This window comes from Rhincodon typus, chromosome 7, assembly GCF_021869965.1.
Source record: "Rhincodon typus isolate 14 chromosome 7, sRhiTyp1.1, whole genome shotgun sequence".
In the NCBI taxonomy this organism is placed as follows: domain Eukaryota; kingdom Metazoa; phylum Chordata; class Chondrichthyes; order Orectolobiformes; family Rhincodontidae; genus Rhincodon; species Rhincodon typus.
The window spans coordinates 44,386,730-44,400,093 of NC_063338.1; the positions used below are offsets into that span (position 1 = coordinate 44,386,730).

Consider the following 13,364-nt stretch of genomic DNA (forward strand, 5'->3'; position numbering starts at 1 on the left):
GTTATCTCAGATTCTCCAGCATCTGCAGTTCCTACTATCCCTCAACCTGGGACTGCCTGTTCTCGCTGCCACTGCAGATGCCGGACACCTCACTTCCACATCAAGCAGATGTTCACCTGCACATCTGCTAATGTGGTATACTATATCCGCTGTTCCCGTTGTGTTCTCCTCTACATCAGGGAAACCAGGCAGAGGCTTGGGGACCGCTTTGCGGAACACCTATGCTCGGTTCGCACTAAACAGCTGCACCTCCCAGTCGCGAACCATTTCAACTCCCCCTCCCATTCCTTAGAACACATGTCCATCCTGGGCCTCCTGCAGTGCCACAACGATGCCACCCGAAGGTTGCAGGAACAGGAACTCATATTTTGCTTGGGAATCCTGCAGCCCAACGGTATCAATGTGGAGATAACAAGGTGTAGAGCTGGATGAGCACAGCAGGCCAAGCAGCATCAGAGGAACATGTGGTCTTCACAAGCTTCAAAATCTCCCCTCCCCCTACCGCATCCCAAAACCAGTCCAGCTCATCCCCGCCTCCCTAACCTGTCTTTCCTCCCACCTATCCCCTCCTTCCACCTCAAGCCCCACCTCCATCTCCTACCTACTAACCTCATCCCGCCCCCTTGACCTGTCCGTCCTCCCTGGACTGACTTATCCCCTCCCTAACTCCCCACCTACACTCACTTTTACTGGCTCCATCCCCGCCTCTTTGACCTGTCTGTCTCCTCTCCACCTACCTTCTCCTCTATCCATCTTCTATCCGCCTCCCCCTCTCTCCTTATTTATTTCAGAAATCCCTTCCCCTCCCCCATTTCTGAAGAAGGGTCTAGGCCCGAAACGTCAGCCTTCCTGCTCCTCTGATGCTGCTTGGCCTGCTGTGTTCATCCAGCTCTGCACCTTGTTACCTCACTCTCCACCATGTTGGGTTTGCTTGCTCCACAGTGAGCACTGAGCTCATCCTCCTCCGCGCTTCACAAACTCCCTCTCCACCGAAGGTAAGTAGATTAAAGTGAGAATAAAAAAAAGTGAGAGAAGAGAAAAAGAAGTAAAAGCAGACGGAGCCTGCTGTGCTGCTACGCCATCGCCATCTTCAGGCCAGAGCACTCTGATTGCTTATGAGAGGTCCCAAGGTCATCCTGGCTTAACTTTTTCTCAAAATCATAAGAAGTAAACCAGTGCAAACTCCCGGCCTCAAAGTGAAGCCCAATGTAGTCTTCATCTGATCCGTCTTCTTTATTTTCTTTCTCTGCTTTAGAAGGACCGTAATGCTGAACTTTTAACTTTATTTCTTTATTTTTCTAATTTATACCTAAGATTATGTACCTAAGATGGTGCCAGAAATGGCAGCTTTGTACACTTTTCATTGTACTCTTGTACTTCAGTGTGTGACAATAAAATCTAATTCTAATGATGTTAGTTTACTCCACATTTCACCAATGAGAAGCTTTCCAGCTGCAAAATTGAATATGTTTCGCATGCATATTACTGGCACTCCAAATTTTTGTTATAATCAGATGCCTAAAGGCAAAGAGAGAACGTGGAGTGGTGCACAATTCCAGTTCTGACTTGAGGAATGACATGTTGTTGACGAAGTCTCAGTGAGGTTAACTGAACTATTCTGTGGAATGCAAATATCAGAAATTTGGGCAGGTTGTACTGTGAATCTGTAAACAGAAACGACCTTTCTTTTCAGTTAATTTAAGTGGGCAATCTGTTCAAATATTTTAAACATTGGAGATGTTAAATGATTCAATATGGTTTTGATGATACTTTTCATTAACCACATGTAGAGAGCAATGAAAGAACTATGAATGACAAAGAAGCCTGTGTTCATGTTACTCAGATTTTACTCCCCCATTAAACTCTGCAGTTCCTTATTAAATGGCCAGAGCATTCTAATTGCTTATGTGATGTCCCAAGGTCATCTGGCTTAACTTGTTCTTAAAATCACAAGCGGTAAACCAGTGTGGACACCCGGGTTTGAGGCAAAGCCCAGCGCGGGCCCAAATTGAAGCCCAGTGTGTCTGCTCCATCTACTTTTATCTTTTTTCTCTCTTTCTCTGCTTTAAAAGGATTGTAAGGCTGAACTTTTAACTTTATTTCTTTATTTTTCTGATTTATACCCAAAATTTTCTACCTAGGCATCTATATACCTAAGATGACACTGAAAATGGCATCTTTAAACACTTCTCACTGTACTCCTGTTCCCCTCTACTGAGTACGTGTGACAATAAAACCTAATCCTAATTCTAGCAAAGAAAATTTCTTACTATAGTTTCAGAGATACTTCCACTCACTCTTAGTTCAACATCAGCAATTATTTAGAGCTCTGGCCACAGGAATAAGTTACATCAGGGACACCAAAAGAAGTTTAGTACAATGAACGAAATGAAATACGAAATTTACCATTCAGGATTTATTCCCCTTAACAAAAACAGAAATTGCCCGAAAAGATCAGCAGGTCTGGCAGATCTGAGGAAAGGTCACCGGACCATAAATGTTAACTCTGATTTCTCTTCACAGGTGCTGCCAGACCTGCTGGGCTTTTCCAGCAATTTCTGTTTTTATTTTTGATTTACGGCATCCACAGTTTTTTCAGATTTTATTCCCGTATAAGGTCAGTTAAGTTTTAATTATATGCAACTAAAATTAGGTTTGAGGATCAATTTCTCTTTATCTTGTACTACTGATTGTCCACAATCTTCATTTCTTTGTTACTTGCTGCAAATATAAGGTTAGCTCTAAGTACCAATATGAGACTAAGATAAAAGCTTTCAACAAATGTGTAAAAATATGATAAAATAGTAATAATTAGATGTTGAGTATCCAATTGCCAGGAAGATATTTGCAATGGTCAATGTCCCAAACAAATATATTGGCTAAACAATACATTCAACTACTGTTCACACAAAAATTAAATGTAAAGGATCCAAGTTAGCTATGTCAGAGCAGCCAAAATGTTTGTTTTACATTATAATGCTGAGTTCAGGTCTCAAAAAAATGGCTGAAACACAGCCTATTAACAATTTGGAGTCATAAATACTAATTTGTAGTAATAGAATGCAGGTCTCTGTTCCACTAACTAGGAAGGTGACCAGGTTCTCATACAGAAGCATCTAGAATATGCAAAGCAGGATAGATTTAATAGCTGAATACTGAGTAGAAGTGAAAGTAGCATAAACAGTATTGGAAGACAGACATACAAAATACTTTCTTTCAAAATTACTACTCTGAAGGAAAGAGAACCCAGACAATTGTAAATAAGCTACTAAATTAAGTTTATTGAAAAAAAGAAATAGAAAATAGGTAACACACAACACAGAAAAGATGTCCACATCAAAACAGCCTTCAATACTGTAAATAATCTCAAACGTATAAATATTTTCAGGTCTTATAAAAATGAACTCTGGTAATGAAAAGCAGATATTGAAAAACTTTACTTACAATTATCTTTAACTTTTTACTTTTTAAACTTTAAAACATTTCTTTTCATGAATGCTTGCACCAGTGTTTTCAGTGTTTAGATTGATATTCCAACAAGGTAACAATGATTCAATTTCAGCCATGCATACAAATTATGCTTAATAAAGTACTCTAAGCTCACAGCATAAATAAGTCACTAAGCTGGTTATACTAATATTTGTATTGCTTAGAACTGCTGTGGAAAACAATATTCAATTCACTAAGTTAATACAATTGGTTGCTTTAAAAATGTTTAAAAGCTTTATGCGCTCAGATTTAATTACTATCGTATGACCAGTGATCAAAATCCATTGTCATATTGATTTTTTTTCCCTTTCTGACACAAGTTGATTTGGAAGAATTCTGCTTGGCTTGCATATCTATCTGAATCCCAGACTGCATGACAGGTCCTGCTAGGTTCATAGACAGGATATTGCCAAAACCACTCATCATTTTCTGCAGACTTTCGTTCATGCCATCTACCTCCCCGTTACTGGTAGCTGTGATCTGACATGACATCTCTGTACTGTTTGACTCCTCTGTCTTAGACTCATAGAAAGACTCTTCAGAAAACCTTGCAGTAAGAGGTAAGAAAGGCTAAGTAAAAAGAGGAGAGAAAGAGCACAGATGAACATAACAGCAAAAAAAGTTAAATATCAGCATTGGAGAATATTTAGAAAAAGCACAAAATTGATTTTTTTAAAGTTTGTGATTACTCACCATACATGCAACAGTTCTTACTCTTCCAATAATAATGTCCTCCTCCACATTTAATGGGTAATACTACAAGCCAGCCAACTTAATTGGGAGAGCTTTTGTGACCACTGGGTATGATGGTGATTAAATGAGAGTCCTTACATTTACTAAAATCCTCTCTAGATAATGTTGAAGAACCAACATGTACATTGTCATTATTTGTGATAGTCTGGGACTTGTACAATTTGTGAAACTAAGGCTTTGTATGGTTGAATCTTTTCAATTGCTAAAGTGACATAAAGCTAAAAATGTTTTATCAAATGCTGCGGCCAGTGGTTGAATAGGGGCAAAATTACTTTTCATCATTTGCAGGAATATCACATCATGGAGTGATGGAGTTGGAAGAAAATGTGAAGAAATTGAAGTGATATCTCCATAAAGCATAGGAAACAGAAGGTTTCCAGAGCTTGAATGTCAATAGTTTGCCCCATATTTGCTGGTAAAAAAGATTATCCATCATATATGCAGGAGAACATATGAAGTGTTATCACATTTTTTACGTGTGTAATAAATAATTTTTGAAGCGTAGTTAAAATGTGAATAATAGTTGTAGCATTAAAAAAATATCATAGGTAATGATATGGCTGTGAATACTCACAGGAGCACTGGACTGCTCCACCAACTTTTGCTCCCACATTTTCAAACGTCTTTCTCGTTCCTTCAACTCCTGTTCCTTTGTGCTCAGATCTCGTTCCAGTTTCTTTAGTCTTTCTAAAGTGGCCTCTATCTCACATCTGTAGGAACCAATCACAGCACTTGCTAATGAGAACAAATTGTTTTGGATTCCTACTTAAATCCTAATTAAATTTCACTGACTTTCTAGATAATCAGAACAAATACTGGGTTGATGCCACAATATTTTGAATTACACAAGTGCTAAATATTTATAAATATGTAAACATTTTTTTAAAATGGCACCATGGTTTATATTGAAACAGGCTAGTAACAGCAACTTTGCGTGGAGGTTTTCCCAGTGTCACTGTTGGATGATTACCATAATTGGGACTGGTAGTCTGTATTGGCCATAATCCCCCAGCCTTCTCATGGTATTATTGTGAACTCCACACACAACCACCTCAGGCTATTTCTAAACAAGAATTTTAAAGCACAAAGTGGTGAACAAGGATAAGCAAATCAATGTACATCACTTAAGGATACATGGTAATTCATCACAATACATATTTCCTTTAAACAAAGAAGTATACCTACAAATATGTAAATTTATGGCCCAAACAGTTCAGTTGCTTCTATAAATTTTGTGGGCAATTCCATATTTTGCACAACGCATTTCTTTATTTTGCTATCCTATTTTGCCCATTATCCACCTTTTAGCAAAAGTATTTTCCAGTGTTTTACTGAAAAAGCGTTGTTTTTAAAACATATATATTGCTGAACAACACACCCAGCAGCCCACTCCCCAAAGCTTCCATGCTCCACAATTGTCATTTCTGCTATCACATTTCAGGTAAACTCTACCGCTTGTACCATTTCTTGCATAACGTCTACTTTCAGGCATTGTTTTATGGATGAAGACTTTAGTAAAGCTGCACTTAGTCTTTGCAGACTTGTTTGTGCTGAGTCAAGTCTATCCAAAACTGGCAAATTCTCTGACAGCAGGGGAAAATGAAGTCACCACTGGGGACATTTGAATCTATCCTTCTCCCCCTTTTATCTATCAAACTGGTTCTTTAGACCGTCTCAAAGGTCCCTGTTGCACTTTTAATGTAGCATCTCCAGGAACCGTGGTCTATGGCTGATGTTTTCCACAGTGGGTCAATGTGTCACACAGGAAGAGACTTCAGCAATTCCTCAAATTTTTTGCCTGGAGCCCTTCTGTTCCATTTACCAGTGGACAGTTCTCCAAACAACACTCTTGGGTAGGCAACTATTGTTTATCTAGACAAATGTGACACCCTGCCACCATCTTCCACCCACCCAACACGGCTGGTCTTGCAGGAGGATAGCCTCAATACTGGTGATTTTGGCTGCTTCCAGGACTTCAATGTTAATGATGTGACCCTGCCAGCAGACCCTGAGGATGTCACAGAGGCAGCATTAATGGAAGCGCTCTAAAAGGTATACAAGCCAGTCATAAAGGGCCCATGACTCAGCATCACTGCAGGTCTGACTGCTGTGGGTCAAGAGAACACAGGCATCAGCGAAAAAAAATTCACGCATGAGTTCCTCTCGTGTATTCATGTGAGCCTAAAGATGCCAGGGATTGAAAAGATATCCATCAGTCTGGAAGCAGGTGTGAACTATCACCTTAATTCTTCTCTTGCCTTCTATGGTGGCATGCTAAAGATGATGATGAATAGGGCTTGGGCTGGTACACATCTCTGTTTTTCACCACTGTAGATTTGGAAGGGATTCGAGAAGTCGCTGTCATATTTGTTTATAATGATTTTCATGAAGCTGCTGCATCATAGCCAGGAACTTGGGCAGGCATCTGTTTTTCAAAGATTTTCCAAAGTTTAGCTCTGCTTACATTGTTTATTGTGTTGGTGAGATGTAAAGAAGTGGCATATAGGCCCTTTGTTTCACTCAGAACATACCTCTTGTATTTGTCTGAGCAGTGTCTTAGGGTTCCTCTGTTGCTGGTGAACCTGCACTCGCTCTCTGGGAGGCTTCTTTCTGCTGTTCAGAAGTATTCCAGCCAGGATCTTCCCAGCAACAAAAAGGGGGATGATCCCACAGTTGTTACAGCAACCTGACCTTTCTGTTTTTTGTTTGTACACAATGATGATAATGGCATAACGAAGATTCTGTAGGATACTGCCCTGCTCCCAGCAGGCCATGGAAACCTCACTGAGCTTGATATATAGGGTACTGTCACCATGCTTCAAGGCTTCAGGTGGAATTCTGTTGACTCCAGAGTTTTGTTGCTCTTCATCTGTTTGATAACTGTCACAGTTCTCTCTCGAGTGCCAGCACATCAAGGTTTCTGAAGAAGGGTCCAGACCTGAAACATCAGCTTTCCTGCTCCTCTGATGCTGCCTGGCCTGCTGTGTTCATCCAGTTTTACACCCTGTTATCTTAGCACATCAAGGTTGTTGTTGGATGCAGTCGATGGCAGTCTCATGTACTGTGTACTTGGTGCTGAAGGACATGTCAAAGTGCCCTGACAAGCAAACCAGAACTGACTTCTCATCTTCCCGCCAGTGCTCCTCAGGGGGTTTTGGGTTTGATATGCTGGTGCATCAATTTCAGTGCTCCATAGAAGCTTCTTACATTACCAGTAACAGTGTGCCATTGAGTTTTTTTCCACAATATGATCCACCAGTCATTTTGGAAGTTCCTCCATTTACCCTGAAGTGTGCTGTGTGTTGGATGGCTGACTGTCAATTCCTCTCAGTTGGCTGGCTGAACCATGTGAGCCTGATCAGCTGACCTTTTCATTGATCACAGGTCTTGGATTTCGTTGTCATTTTCATCAAACTGATCCCTATTCTCCCTGGTGCTGATTCTGATGACCTCATTGGAAGTAACCAATAGTGTAGCTTTGATATGTTCTCAAAGTTAGTCCATAGTGGAAACAACAGTGGGATCAGAGTGTTCCAGTCTGGCCTGTAGGTTGCTCGACATGTATCTCTGCAAGATGACATTTGCAGGTTGGTGACTCAAACTTTTGAGTTCTCACTAGGTCTGTTCTTGGACTTAGGCATTCTGGATGAGCTCACAGAGATCTGTGTTGAACTTATCTTTGTGTAAACTGCACTTCACTTCTCATAACCTCCCAATGCCATAGTCTATCACCTCTCTCCCATTCTTTTCAGTATTTACAACTTATATTTAGATAGTTGAGTACTTGCATACTATCTGAAAATTAACATTATAAGGGACAAGATGATTAAGCACTTGTTGTAATAAATATTTTGAATTTTGTTTGGCTTTCATAAAATCTTAACAGAAATTCCTTAACATCATTGTTCACTGCCAGAATACAGCAGCTGACTTGTGAGGCCATCTGAGAGTAGTGTGTGTGACATCCATGTTAGGAAATAGATTGCCATCTCTCATAGCAGGCAAGTGTTTCTGATTCATTAATATTGATGTAAATATCTAAAAATATTGATGTCTTTTCATTTGACCTGTCACGACTGTAATTTGAAACTAATAACAGAACCTTGCCAAACCTGTTTTACACATTTTCTAAAGTTCTACAGTTTTCATTGGCGTTTTTTTTGAAAAGATATACCACAACATTGATTTCTAATTGCTCTTTTTTTTGTTTTATGACATCTGTATACTTTGAGTTTTATGCTTTAACAAACTGGAAATTCAAGTTGGCCCATTTTAAATACTGTCCATATGTACTCAGTGCTGAAGTTAACTGTAGCACTTGTGCAGCTGTGCCAGCTGAGATCAGCTATCTCCATACAAATCAAAGACTGAAGTTAAAGAGTCTCTTGATTTTCGTAGCTTAGTACCATACCAGACAGTGCATTATTTATTAAGTTGAGAGAATAGATTCCTACATCTTTCAAATCCGAATGAACTGTATATTCCCAAGAATTTAAAGCTGAATTATTTTCCTATATGCTGTTGGTGTAAAGTATATTACTTAGTGTGGTGAAAATTATAAAAAGGAAATTAATTAAAAGTATATTCTGCTGGCATGCCAGTGATCTCAATAGAATTAAATAATGTGTTTTCAGAACACATGCATGGTATGAGGTAACTGCAATTTGTCACCTAACGATTACGTCCTGCAGGCTGCTGTACTGATAAAATATCACAAATTTCTTACAAATTGTTCGTAGTCTATTCTTTAATATTTAAAAAAATTATGCATCAGGCTTGTACAGCCTACAATTTTCACAGTTAAGTATCAAATTATCTCCTATTAAACATATTCCTTACATGGGGATTACTGTAATGGTTTATCTTGCAGCCAGTACTATTTTATGCATCTCACTCAACCAAGTAGATAATATCCACTGTCTAACCCTCAATCATGTTTGTCACTTTCTCAAAAAATCCAATTAAATTTCTGAGACAAGACCTTCCCTGCACATAGCTATGCTATTCCTAAAAAAGTCCATCCATTATGTTCCAAACGTGAGTAAATCCTGTCCCTAAGAATCTTCTCCAATAATTTCCCTGCCACTGATGTAAGTCTACCTTGCCTATAATTTTCTGGATTATCCCTGTTGCTCTTCTTAAACAAAGGAACAACATTGGTTATACTCCACTCTTCTGGGACCTTGCCAGTGGCTAAAGAGGATACAAAGATCTCTGTAAAGGCCTCAGCAATTTCCTCCTTTGCCTCCCTCAGTATCATTAGATAGATCCCCTCAGGCCCTGGGGACTTATCTGCCTTAATATTTTTCAAGACACCTAATACCTCCCCTTTAATATTGATATATCCTACGATATCAACATACCCCTCCCTAATCTTTTCATCCATGTCCTTCTCCTTGGTGAATACCAATGTGAATTATGCATTAAGGACCTCTTCCACTTCCTCTGGCCGCATGTATAAATCCTTTCCTTTGTCAATGAGTGGACCTAACCTTTCCTTAGCTACCCTCTTGCTCCTTTATATATGTATAAAATGTTTTGGGATTTTTCTTAATCCTACTTATCAAGTAATTTCATGGACCCTTTTAGCCTTCCTAATTCCTTGTTAATGTTCTTTCCTGCTTCTTTACATTCCTCAAGGGTTAAACCTTACATATACTTCCTTTCTCTTTTGAACCAATCTTTCAATATCTCTTGTCATCTAGGGTTCCTGAATCATGCCATCCTTATCTTTCATCCTCAAAGGAACATGCTGGTCCTGAACTCTGATCAACTAGCTTTTAAAAGATTCCCACATGTCAGATGTGAAGTTACTCTCAAACAGCTGCTCCCAATATAATATTTCCAGTTCCTGCATCATACTTTTGTATTTAGCCTTCCCCCAATTTAACTCTTTCACCCAAGAACCAGTCTTATCCTTATCCAACTATCTTAAGACTTATAGAATTATGACCACTGTTCCCAAAACGCTCCCTCACTGAAACTTTGATCACCTAGCCAGTCTCATTCCCCAATACAAGGTCTGGTATGGCCCCTTCCTTAGTTGAACTATATACATACTGTTTCAAGAAATTCTGGCTGATCCAAGTCCCTGGCACTAAGGGAGTCCAGTCAATATTTGGAAAGTTAAAATCACCCACAGCAACCCTGTTGTTTTTACATCTTTCCATGCTCTGCTTACATATCGGCTCCTCTATCTCCTGCTGGCTATTGGAAGGTCTATAGTTCCTGAGTTCAACCCATATGGCCTTGCTGGATGAGCCCTCTCTTACTGGGGCTGTGATATTCTCTTTAATCAGTAATCTAACTCCTTATACATCCCTCTCTCTCATGCCTGAAACATCTAAACCCTGCAACGTTGAGCTGCCAGTCCTACACTTCTCTCAGCCAAGTTTCTGCAATGGCTATCACATCATGGTATTAATGTATTAATGACCCATGTACATGTAGTTCTCCTATAATGTGATAGTTGTGTTCTTGTGTGACCTCGTGCTGTAGAAAATTGTCATAGAAAATTGCATTATAGGGAAATTGCTACACCTGTACGGCAGAAGGTTTGCGTTATCCAAACAGCGTCCACTATTCATCAATCACATTACAGCCAATTCACATCAACAAAACACGTGTTACAGCAGAACTACATGTATTGATCCAGGCTCTAAGGTCATCTGCCTTACCTGTTATACTTACTGCACTAAAATAAGTACACTTAAGTCCATCAGTCCCTCCATATTTAATAATCTGGCCCTCCCTTTTTCTTCATATTAGATTACTTGACTTAACCTCTACCTTCTCCTCAATCACTCCACATTCTGAACTATTGCTCTGACTCCCACCCACTACCACACCAGTTTCCGTGTGGCACTAGAAAACCTCCCTGCAAAAGATCCCAATGATCCAGATACAAAAACAAAGAATAAAGAACAGTGTCCAACAGTTACAGGCCCTTTGGCCCACCAAGACTGTGCCAATACATGATGCCTTTCAAACCAAAAATCTTTTGTCTCTACATGGTCTGTATCCCTCTATTCCCTGTCTATTTGTATCTGTCAAGATGCCTCTTAAACACTATTATATCTGCCTCCACCACCTACTCTGGCAGCACATTCCAGATACTAATCACCATCCGTGTAAAAGGTTTGCCTCTCACATCACCTTTAAACTTTCCCCCTTTTACCTTGAACCTATGTCCCCTAGTAACAGACATTCCTACCCTGGGAAAAAGATTCTGACTATCTATTTTATCCGTAACTCTCATAATTTTGTAAACTTCTATCAAGTTGTCCCTTATCCTTCGACATTCAAGAGAAAACAAACCAAGTTTGTCCAAATCTCTCCTCATAGCTAATACCCTCCACCTGGTAAACCATTTCTATACCCTGTCCAAAGCCTCCACATCCTTCTGCTAGTGTGGCTACCAGAACTGTACACAATATTCAAAATGTGACCTAACTAAAGTTCCACACAGACTTTGCAATTTTTATACTACATGTCCAAACAAAGGAAGGCAAAAATGCCACATGTCTTCTTGAACCACCTTATCTACTTGTGTTGCCACTTTCAGGGAACTGTGGATCTGTATATCTAGATCTCTGTATGTTGATGCTACTAAGAGTTCTGCCATTTACTGTATATTACCCTGATGCATATTACCCAGATCTCCAAAAATGCATCACCTCTCATTTCTGTGGATTAAATGCCATCTGCAATCTCCAGACTACGTATCTCCTGCTTTATCCCCTGGCAATCCTCCTCACTATCTTCAGCTCCCTCAACCTTTGTGCTGTCTGCAAACTAGCTAGTTAGGTCACCTACATTCTCCTCCAAATCATTTATATATTATAAACAACAGGGGTTCCAGCACTGATCCCTGCAGAACAACATTGGTCACAGATTTCCAATCTGCAAAACACCCTTCCACTATTACACACTGTCCATGACTAAGTCAGTTCTGTATCCATCTTACCAGCTCACCATGGATCCCATGTGAGTTCATTTTTTGTATTAGCTTTTCTTGAAAGACCTTGTCAAAGGCCTTGCTAAAGTCCGCATAGACAACATTTACCACCTTCCCCTCATCGGTCATCTTTATCACTTCCTCAAAAAACTCAATCAAGTTTGTGAGACACGACCTTCCTTACACAAAACCACGCTCCCTATTGCTTATAAGTCCAGATTTTACCAAATGTGAGGAAATCCTATCCCTAAAATTCTTCTCCAATAATTTATGACCACTGATGTAAAGCTCATGGCCTATAATTTCCCAAAAAACAAAGGACTAGCATTGGCTATTCTCCAGTCATACAGTCATACAGCAAAGAAACAGACCCTTTGGTCCAACCAGTCCATGCTGAACAGATCTCTCTTGTCACTAAAGAGGAAACAAAGATTTTGCACAAGAACCCAGCAATTTCCTCACCTAGAAATAACAAGGTGTAGAGCTGGATGAACACAGCAGGCCAAGCAGCATCAGAGGAGCAGGAAGGCTGACGTTTCGGGCCTAGACTCTTCTTCAGAAATGGGGGAGGGGAAGGGGGCTCTAAAATAAATAGGGAGAGAGGGGGAGGCAGATAGAAGATGGATAGAGGAGAAGATAGGTGGAGAGGAGACAGACAGGTCAGAGAGGTGGGGTTGGAGCCAGTAAAGGTGAGTGTTGGTGGGGAGTTAGGGAGGAGATAGGTCAGTCCAGGGAGGACGGACAGGTCAAGGGGGCGGGATGAGGTTAGTAGGTAGGAGATGGGGATGGGGCTTGAGGTGGGAGGAGGGGATAGGTGGGAGGAAGGACAGGTTAGGGAGGCAGGGACGACCTGGGTTGGTTTGCAGAACACCTATGCTCGGTTCGCACTAAACTACTGCACCTCCCAGTCGCGAACCATTTCAACTCCCCCTCCCATTCCTCAGATGACATGTCCATCCTGGGCCTCCTGCAGTGCCACAATGATGCCACCCGAAGGTTGCAGGAACAGCAACTCATATTCCGCTTGGGAACCTGCAGCCCTATGGTATCAATGTAGACTTCACAAGCTTCAAAATCTCCCCTCCCCCTACCGCATCCCAAAACCAGCCCAGGTCGTCCCTGCCTCCCTAACCTGTCCTTCCACCTATCCCCTCCTCCCACCTCA

General features: G+C 40.5%; 1 protein-coding gene across 9 annotated transcripts in view; it reads right to left on the bottom strand.

The window, feature by feature from the left end:
• The window catches only part of LOC109938494 (mitogen-activated protein kinase kinase kinase 20-like), a 121,809-nt gene that overhangs the window by 47,337 nt on the left and 61,108 nt on the right, over nt 1–13,364 (bottom strand). For 7 of the 9 annotated variants that reach the window (XM_048599039.1, XM_048599044.1, XM_048599045.1 and 4 more), the window contains exon 11: nt 4,817–4,952. In XM_048599039.1, coding sequence (XP_048454996.1) covers nt 4,817–4,952 — 136 coding nt within the window. Of the gene's footprint in view, nt 1–3,261; nt 4,060–4,816; nt 4,953–13,364 lie in introns of those variants that run through there. The other 2 variants (XM_048599046.1, XM_048599047.1) reach the window with 1 other exon arrangement.